At 39.7% G+C, this 26,085-nt stretch overlaps 1 protein-coding gene across 4 annotated transcripts in view; it reads left to right on the forward strand.

Moving 5' to 3' along the window:
- Nucleotides 1–26,085, forward strand: part of RAP1GDS1 (Rap1 GTPase-GDP dissociation stimulator 1) — a 162,961-nt gene that overhangs the window by 117,315 nt on the left and 19,561 nt on the right. For 3 of the 4 annotated variants that reach the window (XM_067557218.1, XM_067557219.1, XM_067557221.1), the window contains exons 5-7: nt 3,707–3,853; nt 12,414–12,542; nt 16,896–17,021. In XM_067557218.1, the coding sequence (XP_067413319.1) occupies nt 3,707–3,853; nt 12,414–12,542; nt 16,896–17,021 (402 nt within the window). The remainder of the gene's footprint in view (nt 1–3,706; nt 3,854–12,413; nt 12,543–16,895; nt 17,022–26,085) is intronic. The other variant, XM_067557220.1, reaches the window with a different exon arrangement.

The following is a 26,085-nucleotide window of genomic DNA, read 5'->3' on the forward strand; positions in this document are numbered from 1 at the left end:
CCCCAGAAGCTATTCAGAGGCACAAAACAACTGTACAAGGCTTAAATCCTCTGACAGCTTCACAGAAATTGCCATGCCCTCCCCATTTCAGTGGAACAATTTGGCAGAAACAATCACCAAGCTTCATGTTCCCTACAAGTGGGTAGTTTGGCCCTTCTCATACCGCTTGAGAGATATGCATGCGCTAATCCTATAACCTATGACAATTTCACTTTGTATCTGGAGCTCCCTGGTTGGAGAATCATTATTATGAACTGCCATGAGCGGGATTTTGAGGGGCTCTCCTTTTGTGTGAAACAGGTAAGTATGCACAGTATTTCTGAGATCCACATTAAATCTTAATCCACACTCAAGCCCTCTGAGAAACTCAGCAGTGAGGCTAGGCATTTAACAGGAAGCCTGCACTCTTCTCTCACCCTTGAGATGGTCCCCTTAGAGTTAGGATTGAAGCACATTGATGAAACAATTACTTGTACTGTACTAGGTCTGTCCTATTTACATTTTTTGGAGAAATAATACTCCAGTCTCCCAAGATGTCAGTCTGGCGTCTTTAAACAGCATTAAACTTACTTTAAAAAATAAAATAAAATAAAGGTATAAAACCTTCTGTGAGCTCCACTGATGCATATTCAGCAGAGATGTGAATTCACTCATTATGCTGTTCTCTCATTAAACTCACAGGAATAGAAAATGTTTATTTTAAAAAGTCACATAGAAAAAAATTCAGCACCAGGCTGCTGGAGGACTGGAAGTTCCTCAAGTGGGGGAGTTCTCAGAACTGCTAAACTACAAAGTAATATTCAGATTGAGAACAAGACATTGAATCACACTGTAATCTTGCATGGACGGTAATTGAGTTGGGATTTAGTGAGCCTGCGTATGTGCAAAATCTGTAGTTTAGGATCCGAGAGACGAGGGAAGGAAATTTGTAGTGAGCACCAAAACGGCATTCTGAATCTGAAGTGTGCTTTATTTTCTTTGCATTTTGAGATGTAACGAGTTGTAATGGTCTGAGCACCCTACTGGTGGCAAGGAACTTCTGAGTTCACTCCCAGTTTTGATATTTTTGTGGCCTTGGGCACATTATTTTGGGCCAGTCCTTCTGAGCATGGAAAGAGAGCAAGAGGCAGGCGGTCCTAATTACAGTTCCACCATGATTCTATTGCTCGTTGCAGGTGGAGAAGCAGCTTCACCTACTTCTGAAGCATTCACCACAGCAGGTCACTGGTGTGAAGGAGGGATGTAGCCAGTGGGTCAGTGTCTGGTCTGTCAGCCAAAACCTGCATAGAGGGGCTGCAGAGATGTTCTTCACCTTGCCCCCTGAATGAGAAGGATTCACTTCTTGTGACCTAGCTCCACTCCTAAACTCCCTGTATAGTTCCCCTCATTCAGCTGTGTGCAGGAAACAGGATTTGCCACTTAGGGAAACAGAGATCCTATCTGTAAAATAGGGATAATTATTTACTACGTAATTAGGAGTGAGGATTAGTTAATGTTGTCAAGCATTTGAAGTAGAGGAGTGTTAAATATTTAAAAGTATGGTATTGTTCAGTACTTAATTTCTGTGACAAATCAGAGAAAGAATGGAATAGAAGGATTTATGAGGCCAGATCCTCATCTGATGTATGTTGGCAGAGCTTCATTGTTTCAGTGGAGTTATGCCAATTTACACTCTAGAGGATCTGACCCATCATTATTTTAGCAGGGACCAAAATAAATAGTCACCCTATTTTTTACATGTTCCTTCTTCAAGTTCTCTGTGTAAATTGATACACAAGGTATGGAACCAGATTTTGGGCCTAATTCTTATCTCAAAGGAGTTTTATACTGGTTAACTCTACTAACTTCAATTGTATTACACCAGTTCGAGAGCAGAATTCAGACCTTGTAATGTAGACACAGATGAAACCCTAACATTTTATATACTCACTTTGACTCATATTTTACAAGAGCATTTTTAATTGTTTTGTTCTTGGAGAGATACTGCCTAAGGAACTGGGTACATAAAGAAAGAATGTTTGAATCTTACAAGCAAGTGTTTTCCCTGCTGGCTCAGTAAACTTGATCACCAAAATGGCACCTAACATAGCCTGTGTTGTCTCACTATATTGGGCAGGGATTTCATCACAGTTTCATTCCTACATACATCACTTCAACAGGGCTTTGGGGTTGTTTGTTTTACATTTCCTTTTCTTCTGTGTTCCTTGCCTGTCACAGGATTTGACCCTGCAAGCAAATTTAGTTTCACTCCCAAACAGATTAAATTTCTCAGTTTTCCAAGAGAATTTCCAAGGTTGGTATGAGTCATTCTTCCAAAGGCAGTAATCAGCACAGAAGAAGCTCATAATGATGTTATTCTTTAACTTCTTTTGTTACTGCGCCTGTATCCAGTGTGACTGTGGTGGTGTTCAGCAAAACACCATATATGTGTTGCTAAAATGAAAACCTGAGAAGACCAGCTGTTATGTTGCCCACCACCAAGAGTTCATTCTCCCTTCTTCAGCCTCCTCCTTGCTTTACTCACTTTAAGAGAGATTTTATAGAATTCTATAAACAAGAACTAAAAGATTTAAAATCTCTTTTACATAAGAATGCAGCATTTGTGGCAGTGGAAGTCCGTTCTCAGAATCTGAGCAATCTAATTTCATATTAAGTGTATGGAGGAGATGACACTGGAGAAGACCTTGCAGCCTAGCTCTCAAGTACTGAGTGGGGTTGGGAAATGGGGGAGGGGGGGGAGAGCCCAAGGAAACAATTACAATTGAAGTGGAAAATGCTACTTGGATCACTTTAAAAAAAAAAAATTTGTTTTTTTGCAAAACTTACTTTTTGCTTTTCATCAGGATTTTGTTTTCATTGAATTTTTCCAATGGGCTCTAATTATAACTCATCTGGATGTGTCTGCTTTTGGGAACCAACTATATAGAATATCAAATGCTGTATGTCACTGCTTACCTACATGAGAAAAAATGCAGTACTGTTGAACACTAAGAAAGCACCTTTTTTCCTTGCTTCTTACACTGATGCTTTAAAATCTGATTAGTTGGAGAGGGAGTTTGATATGAAGAATTTGACGTTACACATGAAGGCTCAGAGCATTTTGGCCTATTATAAATCCAGAGTAAATCTTAATGATTTTAAATTTAGGGTGGAAAAGCAAAAAGAATATCAAGGGAGGCAGTATGATCTAGTGAACAGTTACTGACTGGGAAACAAGATCTCCATTATTTCCCCCATTCTGGGTCTGGATCTGTTCTTGATTTGCTGTGTAAAACTGAGCAGATTACTGTAATCTCTGTGCTTCAGTTTACTAATCTAAATAATGGCCAGAACACCTTTCCTCACAATGGCATACAGATTAGTATTTGTAAAAAGCTTTAAGATCCTTCAATAGAAAAATGCTACATATGTTCAAAGTGTTATTAATTAGCACCTCCCTTGGCTCTGACTCAAACACTGACCTTGTTATTTATAAAAGTATTAGTATCAGTTAATTAATCCTTTTGTTGTAGGATGTTTTCTCTTTCCTAGCACTGGTCCATTAAAATCTGGCCTACAAGCGTCCTTGTAAGTGAACTTGACATCGCTGAAGGGATTACACATAACTCGGTTTAAGAACATCTCCTTTTGTATGATTATAGTTATGTTTGGAACTCTAAGGTGGTTTTTTATTTTATTTTTTTTAATTTAACTCTTTGTTTTACAGATGAGGGCAGGAGTGCAGTTGACCATGCAGGTGGTGCACAGATTGTAGTAGACCATTTAAGGTCACTGTGCAGTAAAACAGATCCAGCCAATGAGAAGCTCTTGACTGTCTTTTGTGGCATGCTGATGAACTATAGCAATGAGAATGGTAAACAACACTGAACATTTGCTTTATGTCTGCCAAAAGAACCCCAAACCTAAAAATCAACCAAATATCTCAATTCAACATGTAAACTTACTTTTATTAAGAGTAAAATATAATGCTCCCAAAATATTAGTTACTCCTGCTGTGCAGATTCACAGTATCATAAAAATAGCAGCATATAAAGTTTTTACATGTATCTTGAATTATGTATTTACTTTTATGTTTAAAAGGGATATACGGTGTGGATATATGACACCGTACTGGAAAAATACCATTCCAGAGACAAATCGGGTCGCATTAAGTCCTCTCTTTTTTTAAAATTTTTATTGAAAAGGTGTCATTCAATTTTAAATGCGAAAATTATCCATGACATCTTTTGGTTTTTTAAATACGATTACCTAAATATAAGTATATACCAGACAATTTTTTCTTAAATTACTTTTCTAGTGAAAGTATATATAAAAGCACTTGGGTTATTCTGTTTCATATGTTTGGGGGTAATTTATATACATGCATAACACTCTGTTAATATATGCAAATAGTAAACATGTCTATTCTTCATCATAATAATAAATAATAATAAATTAAGGGGATTGGGAATGGGGCAGGTAGGTGAGCTTTAGAAAAAATGGTACATTACTGGACCTTTTTACATAAAGCAACATTGACTACTGAATCTAAGCAAATAAAGTCTTCCAAGAAGAGCAGTTGTACATGCAATGGGGTATTTGAGTGCACATTTTGTTTGTACATGCAAGCGAGACAATTTACTGATGCACATGTTGTGCCAGCCTTTGAAAGTTATACCCATTAAGAAAAAAGCCAAAATAAGTAGAGATAAGTAGTTCCAGGATGTGCACATGTCCCATAACACCATGAACTGGAAACTTAGCCAGTCAAATTGCTCCCTCAGTCATGCACATTTCCTAAATTGAAATGTTCCAACATGGGAATAACTAGCTTCCTTACTAGCCACTCACTTTAGCATTCTGAGAGCGCCTGAGATGAAGCACTTTATGTCTTTAGATAACATTCACATTTTCCAGACTCATCCCAAAATTGTCCTACTTTTCAGGATGTCTCCTGGACTTAATCTCTCTTGATCTTTTATCCACCTCCTCCTGTGACCACTCTTCTCTCACCTTAACATCTCTGTAATTTTTCTTGTTGGGGATAGTTTACTTGTTTTTTGCTGTCCCATCTACCTAGAACTTGGTCCCTTGAGAGTCACTTCCCTTCTTAAAATAATCCATGTAACTAACCTTCCTACCCATTCTCCTCTTTCCTTGTTCTTGCAACCTTTTTCTCTACCCTTAGCCTAATATTGTACAAGAATATCTATTTACAGTACCTCCTTGCTGCTTTTGAATTGCAACCTTTGCTTTTTCTATTCCATACAATTTCTCTGCAATGTTTTACGCTTCTGTCTGTATGAGAGTCACACTGTACCAATTCTGTGAAGTGTTATCTCATTATTTCTCTCTCACTGCAAAGTGTCTTGAGATTAATAGATTTTCCTACCTGTAAATTGAATTTCTGGATTCTCCTGCATTAACTGGGACTAATGGGGCATTCAGTATTTCTGATAGCTAGGGAGATAGACCAATCCAAAAGAAGAGCTTTTTGCTGTCTAGAGGTATTTCATTGGTTTTGCTTCAGTGACCAGGCTCCACTGAGTCCTTCTCTGGGTGAGCTAATTAAAATGTAAGCTCCAAGATAAACAGCTTTTGAACAGTTAAACAATTATAAATATTGAATGAAAGAAAACCAGTTCTGTAATGGGATGCAGTCAATAAACTTCACATGTATCCCTGTGAGAATGAGGGTACACCGACCACACTATTCTTGACTTTAGCCAGTATTATTAGGTCTGTAATCTTTAACATGAGCCTAAGGGCCTGATCCAACACCAGTTAAAGCCAGTTGGAATCTGTCCAATGACTTTAGTGGGCATTGGATTGGGCCATAAATAATTTACCAAATGAACATGAAACAATTACTTAGAGGACCAAATTTTCCAAGGAGAAGTCAATGGTTGTGCCTCTATAAACTTACATTGTTGTTCACACAGATAATTGCATGTATAAATGGGTATTTGGTCTGTTTGGCTCACACAAAATTCTTGTTTGCTTGTGGACATTTTGTTTTGAGAGGCACAACAGGTGCAAGTACAGTTTCCCAGGTGCCCTGTGTGACCTACTTTTGAAAATTTGGTCCACAGATTATAAAATGTTATTTTTAGAAGGGTGGGAGCTTCCTTTTATGGGAGCACAATTTCAGCCCCAAAAAACTCACATCTGTATTTTTGCACCATGAGTTGAACTGTGGGCACAGATCTGAGCACTTGCACTTCTTAGCTACCCGACAGCAGGTGAAAATGAGGAAGTTAGAAGGGCATGTATTCAGATTTCTACCACAACTTAATTCTGTGTGTGTGCAAACTGTGCCAACAAAAGAAGACAGATCCTTCTTAACATTTACTCATAAATGTCCAATCCTACATTCCTTGTGTGTAGCTATAAAAAAACCACCAGCTTAGACACAGATAAAAGAAAAAAAAATAGGGTAAAATGTAATTAAAAACACATTCCTAGCCTTGGAAGAAGCACTTCTGCCTATTGGTGTATCCTTTCCTTTTCTCTTTCCTGCTGAGCTTGCTGTGCTACAAAATTACAGATGGGAACTGTGAAGCTTCCTTCATGTTTTTAATCATTCACACTCTTTCACATTCTACTATCTGTCCAACTAAGAACAACTGCAAAACATTTGGTTCTGAGTTGCATTTGATTACCTGTGACTATCTTAACTAGTTTTTGTAATGCTTTGCATTTTACGGGTAAAAACCATGCAAATTATTTTGATTATTTTATTTTTAAACCATTAATTAAAATAGGCAACATTCTCAGTTCACTAATATTCTCAGTTTCAAAATACTTTTAAAACAAAATTACGTTATTTTTTGTATATGAGAGACTCGTTGCTGAAGTTATCCAAAGCAGAATTTTCTCAATTTGTTGGACTAGGGTATTTACCACATACGGATTTTTCAAAGCAAGTAACTGGAGACCAGCTACATACAGTAATTTTCTCTACTTTAGAAAAAGGAAGAAAATCTACAATTTTTGTGCAGCATGCTTATTTAGAATGGTCTAATGTAACCAGATGGACTGGTTTAGCTTGCACCTATAACTCCATTCATAATATTGTTCTGTAAGTTCACAGGCTAAGAATCTTGTCTATGGTCCTTGTTTATTATAAAAAGGAACATGGCCAGCTTGTGTTTAGGCATGCTGTTTCTCAAATAGTTCTTTGTATCCCTCTCAGCATCTCATTCTTTCGTTTTTCACAGTGACATGCAAGGGAGCTTGTATTTGCTGTTCATCTCTCATAGCACTTTCAAATGTATCATAGAAAATGAAAACTGTTTTGCTATTAACCCTTTGGTGCTAGAAGTCAGAGTTTTCATACGACGGGAGACTTTGCTTTTCTATCAGCACTTGAAAATCTTGACTCCCTCTGCCATAGCCTTATTTTACTATCTGCACTTGATCTGACATAAGCTGCTCCCTTCTTCACCTTGCATCTTAAGACTAATAGTGCAAGATATGTTCCATGTACAACTAGAAATAAAATGGACATGCCATCTGTGTTTGTAGACCTTTTCCCGATAACAACAGAAAGAATGGGCTAAATTCTGGCTTTCCCAAGCCTTAGAAATTCTGGAGGGGTGCAGAATAGCTGAGCTGTAGCAGCAGTTGTGGCACTTTCAATGGATGCAGCATGTTCCCCCACCACTCCGGTTATCACTATACATCTTTCTGTGTATGTGTATGGGGGGGAAGGGGGAGCGGAAGGAATAGTAAAACATGATCCAGTTCCTGCAAACTCTTATTCACCAGAATAGCTCTTGCTAATGCGAGTAGTCCTGTGAGTTGAGACTACTCCCATAAGTAATGGTGTGCGGGATCAGATTGCAAACTGAGTAATTAATTTTAATTATGGTTCTGAGATTTATCAGGCACCCTCCAGATGCTTTTAGTAAAATTTGCATGTACAGTTGATGAAAGAACCACCCCAACTGTGCTTTGTTTCCTAGGCAATGAAGTTGTAGGTAAGAAATGAAGCGGATACAGTGTGTGTGTGTGTGTGTGTGCGTGTGCGTGTGCGCGCGCGCGCATTCACATGAATCTATATATAAAATAAAATCTTTTTTTGTACTTTTTTGTACTTACTTTCTCATTTCATTTCACATTAAACTTTAATCTGTCAAAAATGTCTTTCATTCAGTGCCTTTGTAAAATATCTAGATGTTGTATTATACAACAGCTAAGCCTCTCTTAATCTTGCAAACTCTGTCAGTATGTGATTGGAATTAATTCTTTGGGTTGATTTATGTTCTGCTTTTTAAAAAACATGTCTTGTCCTTCTCTAGAAACTGAAACTATACAAGGAATGAAGGCGAGATCTATGGTATCATCATTATGGCCTAATAGTAATCAATATTCTAGTAATGCTTCTCTTTAAGACTTACCTTTGCTAATACTCATGTCTGCTGTGGTTTGTGTTTTATTTGCATCACAGCTAAAAATTTTAATTGTGCTTGCAGCCATAAATATACTTAAATATATTCCAAAGAAAATGTTGTTGTGTTTTTATTCACAATGAAAAGTAGTCCAGTGCATTTAAAAGTAGGTGAAGTATATTTTTATAATAGTGGGACAATTAGTAATTATTACTTAAATGTTATATAATAATTTAATACTTAAGTATATTATCTAAAAATTAATATTGACATGTTGTATACCAGCAGCTATTTGTTGGGGATTAAATTAATTTATGTCACAATCTTGGATGAGACAGATTTTCCTTTTAGCATTCCATCAGTAACATTGATTATATCTTTAGGATTGTTGGAAGCCCTATCCAGAATCATGGCCTAACCTAAATTAATATTTTAAACTCAAATTCGCAAAATAAAGTTCTTCAATTTGGGATGTTCTCCCCAGATCCCATTCTTTGGAGTTACCATGTGTGTCACATGAAGGACATGGAGCCGTTGAAATTCAAGTTTTAGGTAGGTTATTGTTTACACTGGCGCAAGTATTGATTGCCATATATCTCCTTCTATAGCCATTTGTACTGCACACCTCTCAGTGCTTTTCCTCCTCAGAACATTTAGGATCTGCTATCACTTTGACTTCATATAATACTGTCATACTTTAGTGGCATTTGCTGAGGCTAAATGTTAAGAGTAAGGAAAAACCTTCAAGCTTTAAAAATTGTACTTCCAATTAAGTCAAATGAATCAAATTCAGCTCTGAAGTAAGCCAACAGAACTTCCACAGAAGTCAGGCTGCCTTACTCTATGGCTGAATTTAGCCCCGTGTCTGTCACACACTGACAGACTGCTTGTCTGTTACACTGGATCACACACTGTGGAATGTTGGTTAGATGTTCCTGAATTATCCAGTCTGTGCTCATCAGCAGAAGAGCATCAGTGTTGCTGTTACCTGCTTGGCACTGTTGCTCTTAATTACTGGTCTGAAGACTGAACCACTTCCTGGTTTCAAAAGTCTCTGGAACTAAGAAGTGATCTAGGTCTTTTGTGAAAGGGGAAGTTGAGTATTCTTCTCTTCAACCGTTGCACCTTTCCCTCATCACCCCAGAGCATAACCTAGAATCCAAATTCAGTTAAGAGAATCTTTTTCTCAAAGGTTATCCTCTGGACATGAGCATCAGCAACTCACCTTCAATTTCATTTTCGTAAGAGATCCCACTCTCAAATTCTTCAAGAAAAAGCGTTTTCTTAAATTTAGGCACAATGGAGCCTGGCCTTCTAGTGCCAGCAGAGACAGCCTCATATGAACAGTAACAGACCTAAATGGAATCTCAGAATATTAGAGATTCTACAGCAGGGCCAGCCTTATTGCAAGCAAGGCAAGGAGATGGACGCTTCCTTCCCATGCATGCTCTGCAACTCACAAGCTACTCCTATATCCCTCTGTGGCAAAAGGAGAAAGCAATTCACCCTCTGCACATATATTCCAGCTAAGGAGGACAACACTATGCCTGAATTTCCTCCCCACTGGCAGTTTAGGAAATTATAAGGACATCTCTGTTTTTAGGTGAGTTGTCATCCACTCCCCGGGAGTGGAATTTGGTACTGAATCAGATGCAAGACCTAATTTTTCAGTCCATACAGTATTGTCTTCTGGTCCCATGCTCCTATTATTTTGTTTGCTTACTGGTCATTCCAACTGTCTAGAATGTCAGTTGGCTGCAAGACTTGATATATGGCTTAGTCTTCCATAAGAATAAATTAGTCCTCACAATGCTCATTTCCTCCCAGAGGTGGATTTTGGATTTACCTTAGCCAGTCCTTTCCACTTTCTTTTTCCTCAAACGTTGAGTACCCGGGGAGAACATACTGTAATTTAAAAAAAGACATCAGTACACATTATTGCTTGAGTAAAAAAATCTAAGTTTATGATATCTGAATTCCGTGTTGCATGGGGACATGAATCAAAGGGTCCATCAGTTTCCAGTAGATGGATAACCTCTATATCTTTGACTTCTTTGTGGGCAAACATGTTCCATAGGGTCTAATACCATACATTAACAGCAAAGTGACTTCCACAGATTGACCAAATTCACATAAATTTTCCACGTGGCTTGCACTTTGTCTTTTTTCCCTGCTCTTCTGCCCCTTCCTTCCTTCAAGGACAATGATTCAGAATCTGCAAAGAATAGGAAACTGTGGATGATAATCCCAAAGTAAGGAGAACAATGGGTTATTTACCAGTAACAGGAGTTCTGCTATTGGATCATTTCCCCCAGAGATCCATTCTATCCCTCCTGTCCTTCTATGGAGAACTACAGTCAGCTTGCAGTAGAACTGAAGGATGGTGTGATACTGATACACTCATATTCTGGAGATAAAATGACATTCAATACCTGCGCTAGTGAATATGTGTACTCACCTGAAATTTGACAATTTCAACAGCTTTATAATGTCTGAGGTGCTGCTCTTATATATGCCTAGAGAAAATACTGATCTGTGGAAGACATAACCCAATAAAAGAAATTCAGTTACTGGTAAGTAACACAATTTTATTTGATTTAAGATGTTGAGCCACAATTATGACGACTCCTGATCACCTTTATTAATCTGTAACAATTGAACTGGCCATCTGCTTATTTAGTGCACATGATTATTGATTTTTATCATTAACAAACTAATATTTTATACTGAAGAGAGAAACTTTGAACACAAATTCCAGGAAATTAACTTCTGTTACATGAGAATTATAAATAGCTTATCTTTTCAAGATGATGTCTAGTTTCAAATTTTAACACGTGTGAGAAAGTACCATATCTGATAGGCTCAAATTTTGACCAATATTTTTGAGCTTTTTGTAAAATCTATGCCATTCTTTATGGTCTTGATTCTGCTCTCTTAGAAATAAAATCCCCAGCTGATTTCTGTTGTGCAGGATCACTTCCTAATTAAAGAGAAACCTAGCTGACTCCTAATTGACTTTAATGGGCTTTGGATCAAGCCCTTAAAAAAAGTCCACTATTTAAAACTAGCTAAATGTCTTAGAAATCAAAAGATTCAGGGAAATTGTCAACTAGCATATGATGTGTCCATGTCTACTTCATTCTATTCAACTGTGAAACAAATATGTTTTTCTCTTCTTTGCTATGTTATAGATAAAATGTTTAAAAGAAAAATATTGTTATAATCAGTTTAATATAAAAAGTCACGTTTCTGCCTAACTATCGTAAAGCATCTTTCTATTTGCAGACATCTGGGAGCAATAACTTCCTTACCTGTAAATACTGTAAACTTCCATTCTCTGAAAGGGATTTTATTGCAATGGCTTCAAAGGACTTTTCTCCAACCTTCCATGTTTTTGTCTTTATTAAACTTCCTTTTTTTCTCAAGCTCCTCATAGTCTACATCGTGACTTCACATGTTTATATAGCTTTTCATGTATATTTCAAGCCTATGTATATTCATTCTCTCTCTCCCGCCCCCATTTTAGGTTTTTAAGGTTTTTTAATTGCTATTTAGAAACATTGGCCTGATTCCAATTTCAAATAAACCAATTGTACACTAATATAACTCTATTGACTTCACTGGAATTAAGTCCTGATATACATTGGTGTTAGTTGGCTCAAAATCAAGCCTAGTATATATTTAGAGTCTTATGAATTGTGTGAACGCATATTGTTTTGTTTATTCAACTAAATTATTATGGTCCCATTCCTGCCATAGGAGAAGGCTACAAAACTTTCAGTAATTGGACATGTGGGGTATCTATACCCTGGCCAGATGGAAAAAAAAGGAGTTTTGGGTCTATATCCCATGGCTGGATTGGCCCTAAAAGAGAAGAGTAGATGGGATAGGTACTTTAATTTTGCTAAGCTTACAAGTTGCCTCAGTGTGATGTTTTAATGATTTTTCCAGCATTAATGTGCAAAATATGTTTGCATTTCAAAGGAGATCAGTATTGCAAACAGAAATGCTAACTTGCCATTGTATTTTCTTTTTGTATAGATACCCTGCAATCTCAGCTCATCAATATGGGTGTTATCCCTACCTTAGTGAAATTGTTGGGCATTCATTGCCAAAATGCAGCTCTGACTGAAATGTGCCTTGTTGCATTTGGCAATTTAGCAGAACTTGGTAAGTTCAGAATCATAACCCCAAACTACACTCAAATTGCTTAACAAAGTTTTTTTAAGATAAACAAAATTAATTTTAACCAAATTTTTCAATCTTCTCAATGCACGCAAAATAAAAAGCCTGGGAGCTCTGCTTATTGTCTCTTTAGAATTTATAGCTGGCTGGCTGCCTTTTTCAACAAACTGAAATTAATCTGGGTTCATAATGCTACTAACATTTTGTGTTAAATTTATTTAATATAACTATGTGTTTTTAATTACTTAGGTTTCTCTCCTTGAATATTGCTACCTAGTGTGAACCTGAGGCAAAGGGCCAAATTCAGCTCCTGTTTAATTTCATGTAAAGTTAAATTGGGAATGAATTTGGCTCAAGGAAACATAGTCACCAAATGGGAGTGGGGACAAATTTGATTAATGAAAATTGTGAGGGACAAGCTTATTAAAGAGTCTATTCCTTTAAAATAAATAATTATGAATGACGAGAAAGAGTTGATGTAAGTTTGGTAGATGAAATTACAACTGCATTTTAGAAAAAGCATGTAAAATGAACCAAATCACATTTTGGTCAGCTCTGTGGCCCAAATTCTGCTCTGAGTCACCTGTACAATACCTTAGCTTTCAATAGGATTGCATGGAGTATAAACAGCACGGCATTTGGCTCTATATTTTATTATTCATTCATTTTATGTTGGTGATACTGTAGAATATGAATTGATTTGAAGGCATTTTAAGAACTATGGACAAAATTCTGTCCCGATGCAAAAAGATCACCTACAAATGTAGCCCTGTGATTTGTTTTTGCTAAGGGATATAGCATTATTCCAAGAAACGGTTATAAAATTGCAACTCTTAAGAAGGCTGGACTATTTGAGATATTAACAATAGATTATATGGGGCTTTTTATTTCCAGACCAGGGTAGTGTGATTGGAAGTTGCTAGCATGCAATAGCCATTTGGTGGCCTGAAATTATTTGATTCATTGGTTCAAGGCAAGAGAGACCATTATGATCAACTCATCTAAACCATGTATAACAATACAGGCCATAACATTTTACCCAGTAATTCCTGCATCAAGCCCAGCGTATTAGTTTCAAAACTGTTCCTGGTGGACAAGTGTCCATATAATAACAACAAAAAGCTATCACAATTGGCACTAAAGGCAAATATTAAATTGTAAATTCTTCAGGGCAGAGATCATGTCCTTATATGTGTTGTACATTACCCAGCACACGTGGACCCCAATTTTTACTGTACTATTACAATACAAATAAATAAATAAATAGCATTAATTAATTAAGCGGGCCTCTCCACTGATGTCTCCAAAGCTGAATGAACATAGAGACTGATCTATTCTCCTATCCTTAGAGATGGTCTAGGTTTGTTCAGATGAGGGGTTGAGACAGCTTGGCAGAACCCTGTAAAGGAAACTTACCAGAGTGCTGTTCTTGCTGTACCTGTGCAATGAGTACATGGAGTACAGTCTCCAGATCTTTACAGGAATGTCTACACTGCAATAAAAGACCCCCCAGCACAACCATGGCTGCTCTGGGTCAGCTGACTCAGGTTCATGGGGTTCTGGCTGTAAGGCTATAAAATTGCAGTGTAGACCTTCAGGCTCATGTTGGAGCCCAAGCTCTGAGAGTTTGAGAGTTGGGGGAGCGCATCAGAGCCCGGATTCCAGCCCAAGCCTGAATGTCTACACTACAGTTTTTAGCCCTGCTGCCCCAAGCGCTGCAAACCTGAGTCAGAGGGCTCTGGGACTCGGTGCCACTGGTTTTCTATCCCACTGTAGACAGACAGACAGACCCTCAATCTGGCAATAAATTAACTTAACTTTTAATGATTTAATCCCATTTCAAAAGTGTACTAGTAAATCTGATTATAACCTTAATGTTTTAATTTTGCTTTATAATCATGAGATCTTTTTTTTTTTTTGTTCTTTATCTCTCAATAATATAAAGGAGGCCATGCATTATGCAATTAACTCCCTCATTTAGCATCATATTAAACTCCCATTTGGCTATGTTAAAGGAGAGGGCAGGCCTAGTAAGAAGGGTGGGAACTGGGTCAAAATAGGTGTTACTAATTTACTTGTAGGTGTAAATGGGGTGGTGAATGGTACAATGGTTCATTGAACTCAGTTAAGTTAGGCTGCCTCAGTATTAGGCAGCTCACTCATTGCCTCATGGAATGATAGGCATCAAACTTGCCCTACTCTACGGACACCCAGATTCTAAAGGGCCATATTTTTTTAAAACAGCCTCTATTTTTGTGCCTGCAGAGCAGGTTGTCAGACGTGTAAATACGATCGTTTTCATTTAGTCAACTGCAGATGCAAAAACAGAGGTTGGGTTTGTGGCCTCTATGGAAATTTAGCTCTAAATGAGTAATTATGAAGCTAAAAACCTGAAAATGTTTTTCCTTTTAAAATTCTTCAACATGAGCAAAGGGAGAAAGAGACAGTGTCAAGATCTGGGAAGTAGCTCCCTTTTCTGTGGACAAATGGAAAATGCTATTGAGGGTAATTGCTACAATACTGCAATATGGACCTGATCCAAAGCCCACTAAAATCCGTGATCCATACAGTTTCTTACATAGCTGCAACTACACATATAGGGCCTGGAAGATGTGATTTGAAGCTGCTTAAGAAAGTAGTCCAAGGGGAAGCATTCTAGATTGGGGTACATTTCTCTGCAGAACCCAAATATGGCTGTGAGGAAACACCTTTTATTTTTACAGAGCCAGAGAGAAACCCCAAGTGAATATTTTACTCAGCTCAGATACAAAAGGTAGTCAGTTTCTGGGAGGGTTTTTAAAATGAAGAAGCCTGATTAAAGAATGGGGGAAAGATATTTAAATGACAATTCATGCTGAGTTATAATTAATGAAATTAAGGGGTTAAAAACCAGCTTTAAATGGTGGCAAGCGGATGAATGTTATTTACATATGCTTGCAAATATGTAAATAAGATATAGCCTTGGTCCAGACAGTACTGTTTTGCTGCTTCCCTGTTGGGGTTTCTAAAAACTATCCTCAGATGTAACCCCATTGGAAGCCTCACAAGATGTTTGGGGGCAGAAATTGCCATTTCAATACAGGAGATTTTGGGATCTGGAGTTTAGCATGATTTGGAAGGATTGCACAATCCTGCAGCTCTTCATTTAAGTATTTCTATTCTCCACGTTCTGACTGTGCTTGTATTGAAGTCAATGGCAAAACTCCCATTGATTTCAGTGGAGCATGAATGGCCTCAAGAAATTGCATTTATGCCACTCCTTAGAGATATGAAGATACAGATCCGTGGACAGAACTAACAGAGAAGTAGGTGTTTTCCTATCCCCAGATTTTATATTGTGGAGTCATATTCTGATCACAATTAAATGGATATAAATCCAGAATAATGTCATTGGTTTCAATGGAGTTATTCCAGATTTACACTAGTGTAACTAAGGTCCAAAGCTGGCCTATCCCTTTTAAAATACCAAGATCAAAATCCATTGTAGAAGCCATTCTGTAGCCAGACATTTTCAATGAAAAAAGAATATAATCTGCATGGTGAGGCCCAGATGTGCAGCTGTGAATGACAGCACTGTGTTGGGGAGAGGATTCCTCCCGAGTCCTGGGCCAACAGTGCACTAATTAGAGCAGTCTGAAAGCTGCTGTAAATGATCCCATCTGCCAATGGCCTCAAGAGGCCAATACAGTAGTTGGGAATTACCAGGACTCTGGTCAACACTAGCCACGTCCCCTTTACTGCTGGACATTGTGCGGGCAGAGTGTAGGGAGCCCCTCTGTTGCCTCTACACTGCTAAGTGATCCTCCTGTGGGCAGCTCTAGCACCTTTATGGCTGCTGTGTGCTGGTGGTGTGGCATAAAGCATCCACAGCACATAAGAGAATCTGGCCTTGTGGCTTCAGCTGTGTAGATATTCCAAAACATATGCTACCAGCTTGCAGCCATGCAAATATTAAAGAGCTCAATGTGACCCTTTGTCTCTGCATTAGACAATTCAGTACATAATGTGTAATTTTTCTTACTGGTCTGAAGGCAGTCAAAGTCTTAATATATATCTTTGTAATTTTACTGTTGCTATGGCTACCTTTATACTCCGCTGGTGCAAAGTTTATATAGCCTTGAATATAATTAATCATTTAGGTCAGTACATTTATCTTCAACTCTGACATTTTTCTTTTCATTTAGTGGCAAGTATAAGTATTGAAGTGCATTGTTCTTGTCTATGAAGAGCATTTAGTCCAATTTATCATTGTACTGAATAAAGCTGGTAATAAAGAGGAGAGAAAAGTTTGATTTGGTTTGTTTACTGTACAATCAATTTCCCCTTTTTATTTCACAGAATCAAGCAAAGAGCAGTTTGCGTATACAAACATTGCCGAAGAGATTGTAAAACTATTCAAGAAACAAATAGAACATGACAAAAAAGAGATGATTTTTGAAGTTTTGGCTCCTCTAGCAGAAAATGGTGAGAAATTGATCATCTTTTAATATCATACAGTAATTTTCATATTTTCCTTATTTATACAAGAGCTGTTAAAAAAACTGCTGACATGACAGTAATTTAAATTATGATACTTTATCTTGCTCATCAATTGAACCTTTCCTGTAGAAGCCATATTAGTTGAGCCATCTGATAGCAACTGGAGATGAGGAGTAATGTGAATATTGCCTAGAGGCCCAAACATACAACTGGGTGTCACCAACTCCTGGGATCTGAGCCCACCTCTAAAATTGACTCCTTCTGTATCTTTTTTGCCTCAGTTTTGCTGTATTTAAAATTGGAAGATTAATACTAACTTTTGTATGTTAGAGGGCTTCATGAGGATTATTTAGGTTTGTGAAATGATTTGACTATCACAAATGCCATATAGTGCATTTATAAATATTACATTATATCATTACATTTGTTAGAATAATATAGTATTATTGTCACTTATTTTTAATAATTCAATAAAATTATAAATGTTATAGTTACTATTAAGTAACTGTTTAACTTGTGGCACTCTTTCAAGGAGTTATTTCTTAGCATCTATTATTATCCTCCAGATGCTTACAACTTGATTGCTTAGTAATTTGTTGCAGTATCTTTTCAGGCATTGAAATTAGGCTGACTAATTCCCCGGCTCTTCTTTTTTTCCCTTTTTAAAGATGGGCACTATATTTGCATTTCTCCAGTCCTTGGGGACCTCACCCATCCTCCAGGAGTTCTTAAAGATAACCACTAACAGTTCTGAGATTGCTTCTGCTAGTTCCTTAAGTAATCCTAATGTGCATTTCAGACCCTGCCGACTTGAATATATGTAACTTATCAAAATATTCTTTAACCTGTTATTTTCCTATTTTCGCTTGCATTCCTTCTCCCTTGTAGTTATTATTCATTATGTTAATGCATGAGTCTCAGGAGACTTGAATTCAAATTCTGTTTTGGTTGTAAATGAGAAAGAGCTCTTTCAGGATCAACTTACTCCCTTCTGAACATGCCTGCATCCCTGGGAAACGTTCAGCACCATTTGTATGATTTAACATCTGTGCTTGAGAGGAGCCTAGGGATGAAGTATCATGTGGAATAGGTCAGGAATAGGTCTGTGTTTGGTGGATCACTCAATACCTATTGCATGTATAGCTCTTGCCAATGCTACTCTTCATGAGTACCAAATTTATACCCGCATATACTTTTTATTTTGAAAGGAAAAAATCTATAGAGAATTCTATGCCTTTTTTCCATATTTGAGGACAAATTCTTCCCCAGATTACACCCTGTGCATCCTGTTTACAAGTGGGTTTCACAGGATGTAAATCAAAGCAAAAATTGGGTCTTTATTTTCAAAACATTAAGAAATGTGCATTTTTGCCAGAAACTCTCTTTTGTTACAAGCTTTGTACACCAGCTGTTCAAACACATTCGCCTTTTTCAGCTCATAAATGTGTATTCAGGCAATGATTGTTACTAAATAATGTTCAGCTGGAGTACAAAAAAAAGTGAGTATACAGAAATACGTCTGGATTCACACAAACAGGACATACGCTGCCCCGTATTCCACCTCTGCAATCTGACAGCAGAACTTGGTCTGCTATTTTGATCAATTATATTTGTAATTTGGATACTTTAGTTTTTTGTTCAAAGGCTGTGTTTTGCAGTCACGGTAAGACAAAGTAGGCTCTGTACGGTTGAAAATAACATCCCATCCTGAACGTTAGGAGGTAGTGTGCGAAGCATTAGGCCCCTTTCTGTTAATTCAAGATATGCTGATGCCTGTCACAACAGTGAATCTGCCATGCTTGTATTGCTTGGCTACATCAAAACGAATAGGTAGTGTGCCAGCAGCTGAAACATTCAAATGAAGTATATGTACAGTCAACCCATTTTTCAAAAGGGCTCTGTGCAGCGGTTTCTAATTCTAATCACAACATACCTGCAACCTAGTATTCTGTATCCACGGAAACGCCCTACTTTTTAAAATAGCTCAGTGCAAAAATATCTATTTAAAACTTGCCAGCTGAAGGTTTCTGGGCCTGTCACATAAAGTTCACAAGAAGGTCAGTAGCTCTGACAGAAACATTAAATTTTCACTCATGCAGCACAACCTAGTGACTGAAGCAGAAGCATTATATGCGGAGAGTCAGACCACTGATTCTTCAAGCTAGGTGAAGCTGATGACTCCTGTCACCACCCCTTGCCACAACTCCACCTCCACATCTTATGAAAAGCAACCCCAAAATTCCTGGGTGTTTAAAAAAGACATAAAACAATGGGCCAAGCTCATCCTTGCTGTAACTCCAGTGATCTCAATTATTTATTAATTAATTTTCAGACGTTCCTATGGCACCAGTGAACATGCTATCTGAGAACCACACAAACACCAACTGAAACATCTTCACAACACTTGTCAAACAGTAAAGTACTTTTACCCCTGTTTTACCCATGGGGACGTGAGACATGGAGAGTGACTGACTGACTTCCCTGAGGTCATATCAGGAAGAATGGCAGAGCTAGGAACAGACCCCAAATCCCAATTCAGTGCCTTCCTCTCCATTGAGCCTCATTGATTTCAATAACTGAGAACAGAATTTGGCCCAGTAATTTCTGCTTATCCTTGAGCAAGGAGCAAACCTCCCTACCACTTCAGCAACCAGAAGTTGGCCTTGGCCCTGCTCTTCCTGCAATCAAATATCTTTAGATTTAAAGCATGAGACCATGGCCCTACTGAAGTCAATGAGAGTTTTGCCACTGACTACAATGGAGCCAGGATTTCATCCAATATTTTTATATGCAAACTTCCTATTGAGGTCAGTGAGGTTTCTGCATGTGAAAGACAAGGTCAGACCCACAGGTTTTGTTCTGAAATTATGTTAGCATTGAAACTTGCAGTCCAAGGCCTGTGGAAAGCCTTAATGCAGCACAACCTGTGTGATTCTGCCGCCTGAGGTCGGGATGCAAGGATCCTCCACAGGGGATTCATAACCTTGAAAATCATGGAGTACAGTTCCCAGGGGGCTCCATGGCCAGTGGGATTTGAGAGCAAGCCATAACAAAAGCAGGGCTGGTGGATCTGTGACTATATAGATCCACTGGGCCAAGTCTCCCTGCCCTTAAGGGGTGAAGGCAGCCATAGCAGCTGGGGTCTCTGCAACCTTGCATCTGTTGAAATAACCTGGTGGGATTCCTTCTCCTGTGGACATCTTCTGCACACAGCCCTGCGTTCTGACACAGAGACAAAAGCAAGCAAATTCCAAAGTAAGAGGTTTAATTTAACCACAGCTCACTCTGTTGTGCCTAACTATGGAAAGGGTCTCATTAACATTATTAATAATTGTTTATTATTTTGTATTGAAATAATATCTAGGATCCCCAGTCATAGGCCAGAATCCCCCTATGCTATGTGCTGCCCCAAAGAGTTTACTTACACCATCTGTAGTGCTCTTACGTGCGTGTAGGAAGGGCTCTGAGGAGAATGTAACGATCAGGACTTCCAGCTTCCTCACTTTTGCTGGATGACAGTCAGAAAGCTCCATTTTACTCAGTCTCGTCCCTTCCTCGTTAGTCAGGATGTCGTCATCATTTTAAAATAAGCTGCCAAGCTCCTTTCTTAAAGCTAGATTGTGCTTTGGACTCTGCCAAAACAAGGGAGTAAGAACTCCCCTTACACTGTTTCATGGTCTGCTCAGACCATGGGTCTGGGCACATAGAACTGAGCTGCATGCCCACTTACTCCCCACCCATCGAGAAGGTGGACAGGAAGCAGGTGAAACCTTGGTTCTTTCCCCAGTACTAGCTGGTCATCCCTTCTGAGCTGTCGTGGAAGTATTATCTAGTAGCAAACTACTGCCCCCATGGAGCACAAGGAGGAACACGGAGAGTAGCTGTAACTCAGGTGTGTCTCTGAATCACAAACCCTACTGGTGCAACCTAGGGTATGTCTACACTGAGGAGTGAAGTTGATTTATTTTAAATCAACTTTCACCTGACAAATTTTAGAAGTTGGAGGAGCGTGATCACAACAGGCTCATTGCACTGGGGGATTGAGTCCCCTCTAGCCGTGCATGGATCGATTATCAAACAGTGCACTGTGGGTAGTTATCCCACAGTGCAACTAGCCGCAGAGGCTTTTGGAAGGTTGTCGTCCTCCCATAATGCAACGTACCTCCCCCTTCTCTCCTTCTTGTCCCCATCCAAACAAACAGACTATCTCCTTTTCGTGCCATTTTTTCAAACCCTTCGCTCTCTGCCACGCGCACAACATTTTCTGAGAGGAATGAGCACAAACATCTCACGACTTATTCTGCAGTATTTTCAGGGGCAAGACAGGAGCGGCACCACTGAAAATTGTGATGTAGGCTGCCTTGCTACAAGCCATAGAATGAAACAATTCCCGTTTGCTTCAGGCTGTCACACACAATCTGCAGTCATTAGAGCGCTGCTTCTGGTCCCAGGAAACAAGCAGTGACTGATGGGATCACATCGTTATGAAGGCATGGGTTGATGAACAGAGGCTGCAGAACTTTCAGATGTGAAAGGCCACTTTCTTTGAACTTTGGAAAGAGCTCTCCTAGCCCTGAAATGCATGAATACTCACTTGAGATCAACTCTGACAGTTGAGAAGAGAGTGGTCATTGCTCTGTGGAAGCCAGCAATGCCAGACTGCTACCTGTCAGTTGGGAATCAATTCAGAGTCGGTAAATCCACCGTGGGAGCAGCTGCGATTCAAGTGTGCTGAGTCATTGATAGACTTCTGCTAAGAAGGGTAGTGACTTTGGGAAACATGGAGGACCTAGTGGAAGGCTTTTCTGCAATGGGGTTCCCAAACTGGGGCGGGGGGGAGGCGATAGATGGCAAGCACATCCTGATCTTAGCCCCGAACCACCTTGCCACAGAGTACATAAATCGAAAGGGATACTTCTCAATGGTGTTGCAGGCCCTTGTGGATTACAGGGAATGCTTCGCTGACAGCAGTGTGGGGTGGTCTGGAAAGGTGCATGACATGTGCATCTTTACAAACTCAGGTCTGTTAAAAAGATGCAGGCAGGCATTTCCTTCCCTGACCAAAAATAAAATATCGACAATGTTGAAATGCCAGTAGTGATCCTGGGTAATCCTGCCTGCCCCTTGCCCCCCTGGCTAATAAAGCCATACACCAGGAACTTGGACAGTGAGAAGAAGTGTTTTAATAATAGGCTCAGCAAGTGCAGAATGGTGGTGAAATGTGCATTTGGACGTTTACAGGCACGCTGGCGAAGTCTGTTCACTAGGTTAGACCTCAGTGAAAAAAACATCCCAATAGTTATCTCTTCCTGCTGTGTGCTCCATAATGTCTGAGAGACAAAGGGGGAGAAGTTCCCATTGGGTTGGGTTGTGGAGGCAGATAGGCTGGCCACAAATTTTGAGCAGCCAGATGCCACTGCAACACTCAGAGTCAATCACGGAGCGCTGCGCCTCAGGGAAGCATTGAAAAACCACTTTTGCAATGAGACACAACAGTAATGTGCGTTACTTATCTATGCTGTGCTTTCAATTCACATCCCACACCGAGCCAGTTCTCCCTCTCACTCACCCACCATTTCAGTCCTTCCTCCTTCCCCCTTCCTTTATTCCCTTCTTATCAATAAGTAAACAGCCATGAATTGTAAAGCAGTACTTTCTTCACTGGTGATCCTTCACAGAAAGGGGAAATGGAAGAAAATGGAATGTTCTGCATGCATTGTATAGGGCCAGGGATACAGAGCCTATTTTGGCTGTGCACACATGACGGAATCACATATCCCCACTCCTTAAAAGGGGCCATCACCTCTTTCCACTTGCCTCAACCGGCGAGGAGTGCAGTATGTACTGCACCTGCTCAGTCTCCTTCTAGACCGCTTTGGGGTGGGGGCTAGGAAAAACTGCGTTAGCTCAGAGTTTTGCAGGGGCTACAGAGGATGTCTCTCTTGCCGCTAAGCTTGCTGAAGCTCCACAAAACGCCTCAAGATGTCTGACTGATCACGCATTATACACGGCATTTCTTCTTGTGTTGAACGCTCATACTCCTGTGATGCCTTCCTGTTGTCCATGTCCATGTTCTGTTTGTCAGATAATGAAATCCTCCACGCTCTTAGCTCTGCATCAACAGCCATGGAGGCATTCATTCACTCATTAAACATGTCATCCCGGGTTGGGTTTTTTTCACCTTTTTATCTGCAACAGGCGCTCTGCAGGAGTATGAGACAGTGGTGTGTTGAAAGCCATGTTGTCCACTGTGAGGGAAGCAAAGCACAAGGTACCCATTGTTAACTCATTCCATGGATGAAAAGCAATGTTACAATGTAAAAATAAGTCCTCTGAATATTCCCAAGTGAAGGCTACAATCACATACCATTGTCTGACTATTGCAGGGGTCAGAGTGCCGTTCCAGCCATGGTAAGTAAGGGGCGAGTGCATCTATGTCAGAGAAATCCCCAGACCATACTGCACAAGTTCATGCTCTCTAGAGCAGCATGGATGTCAGGCTACCAATTGATCAGGCTTTTAATAGGCAGTAGGAAGGGTGAGGGGTGGGTATGGGTTAACTGTCTGTAGAGAGAAAAAATGGGAACCCGTTTGCGGATGCCCAAGGCCCATAGCAACAACGTTCTGCTTAGGGACTTGCGGTGTGCTGAACTAAGAAACCATCCCCAGCTGTGCAGTAACACACTTTAAAAACCTTTCTTGGTCAGGTACTGTAAATGTGCGTCATCTTCCCTAGGTAACCATGAGTGATATCAACCTGCTGAGGGTCACACAGGCGGAAAGGGAGATTTGCTGCAAGCATCTGGCTACAGGCCTGGCCCTTATGTTGCTATGCTGTGTTCTGCGATGATGAATGCACAATTAATAACAGAGTGGCGGGGGAAAGTGTCCTATTGTGGTGGAAGAAATAAGGCTGCCCTCCCAAGAAACCTTCTCTAAAGGATTGCAGAGTACCTGCATGAAAGCTTCTTGGAGATATGCATGGAGGATTCTCAGAGCATCCCTGTGCACTTAAATAATCTTTTCCATGGTCAACCCAATGCTTAAGCACACCAAGTATGAGGAAGCACAGTCCCACCGTGACACACATCAATTTTTCCTGCTGGTACAAGATTCTGGACAGGGGATATAATCAAAGACATGCAATTTGCAATACGTATTCACCCGATGTGCCTTCCATGGCATCCCAGTCAGTCACGGTTTCCTGCGTCTTGGTGGACCGCTCCTGTGTTGCAAACAGCTGCTGGCTTTCAGGGACAAGGGCTACCACACTCACCTGCCCCCTCTTCTCCTCCTCCTCGTCCACGGATTCGTCCTCATTCATCCTGGTCTCAGATTCCCCAGATGGATCAACGGTGCATGGTGGCATAATGATGGGGTCACCGCCAAGAATTGCATGCAGCTCCTCGTAAAAGCTGCATGTTTTGGGTGAGGAGCCAGAATGGCTGTTAGCTTCCTTAGTTTTCTGATAAGCCTGCCTCAACTCATCTTAATGAGACACTGCTGCACGTCCCTGTTGTGCCCCTTCTCCAACATGCCACAAGATACCTTCTCATAGATATCCAAATTTCTTTTGCTTGCTTGGAGCTGAGCCAGAACAGACTCTTTGCTCCACAGACCAATGAGATCCAAGACCTCAGGTCGACTCCAGGCTGAAGCGCATTTGGGACATGCAGTCGCCATGATCAGTTGTGCTGGCAAGCTCTCTCCATGCTGACCAAACATGAAATGGGAATTCAAAATTTCCCGGGGCTTGTGGGGAGGAGCAATTTCCTGTTTACATGGCTACAGTGCAGCAGACTGCCAATGTGCAGAGTGATCACAACAGAGCAATATGGGATACCTCCTGGAGGCCAATAATGTCAATTTACATTGTGTTCTGCCTACACTGATGCTCATTCGACCCACAGAATTCGACTTCAGCACTACACCACTTGAGAAGGTGGTTTTATTAAGTTGAATTTTACCGTGGTTGGCGGTACTGACATGCCAGTGGGGAGACATACTTTAATGTGGTCGACGTAAGTCACATTATGTTGATCTGCATTGTCAGTGTAGACCAGGCCTAAGATGCCGCCCTTTACTCAGAACCGTGCCCAGAAATCACAATCTAGCCTTTACATTGTAAACCCTTGGGGGCAGGGACAGACTGCAGTGTTATCTAGTGCCTGGCACAACAGCCTGGCTTTTGGGTGTAACTGTAATATACATATTCACTAATAATAGAACAGAATAGGAGACTATTACTATAGAAAGATATGATTGTGCCTTGCAGAGCAAGCGCCCTTTGACAGTACAGCTGGTGGACCACACCGAGCCACATAAATCTTTTAGTATGTGGTTGCAAGTTTTTTATATCATATTGATTTTGTCTTATTTATTGTTCAATATTTGTCTGTGGTTGGTATGAAATGCAAGGGGCGTCTGCCACTGTTTTCCAAATCCTCAGATGACTCCAGTCTTTTTTAAAGCCCTTTATATTTTTCTCTCTTACAAATGATCATGTCATTGAGAATACAGGCAGCAGTATTATAATCTACTAATAAGGCAGAGCAGAAAAGGCTTTTGGACACTGGGCTCTGAACTCTACTCTCAGTTATATGAGTGACACTGATTTGACATCAGTAGAGTCTTTCGGCTGTAATAAAACAGAAGTTGGCTCTGGGAATTAATTTAACTTGAAACAAGAATATAAATCTATAGCATTTTTGTCCTTTCAAGATCAAATTATTTTTATTGTGGCTGAGAGGCAGACACTAAACTAGATGACATTATTGAAAGTCTGTTCCCTTTACTCCCTATTTACTCAATATGGTACTGTATGTGTGTAAGATAGACACCATATTTCAATGCCTGATCATCAACCCTTAAACTCAGGGAAAACCAGGGCTAAAAAGCCCACTACTAAGCGACCAGAGGAGCTAGCAATCAGAGGAGTTTTGTGAGGGAGTTTAGAGGGTGACTGTGGATTAGATACACTTCATTAACATTCGGTAAACTAAAGACAATAATCCCATCCCCACCAATAAAAAACAAACAATAAAAGAAA

Source organism: Emydura macquarii, unplaced genomic scaffold, assembly GCF_026122565.2.
Source record: "Emydura macquarii macquarii isolate MOO-44397 ecotype Brisbane River unplaced genomic scaffold, CSIRO-AGI_Emac_v2 contig_1790, whole genome shotgun sequence".
NCBI classification, from domain to species: Eukaryota; Metazoa; Chordata; order Testudines; family Chelidae; genus Emydura; species Emydura macquarii.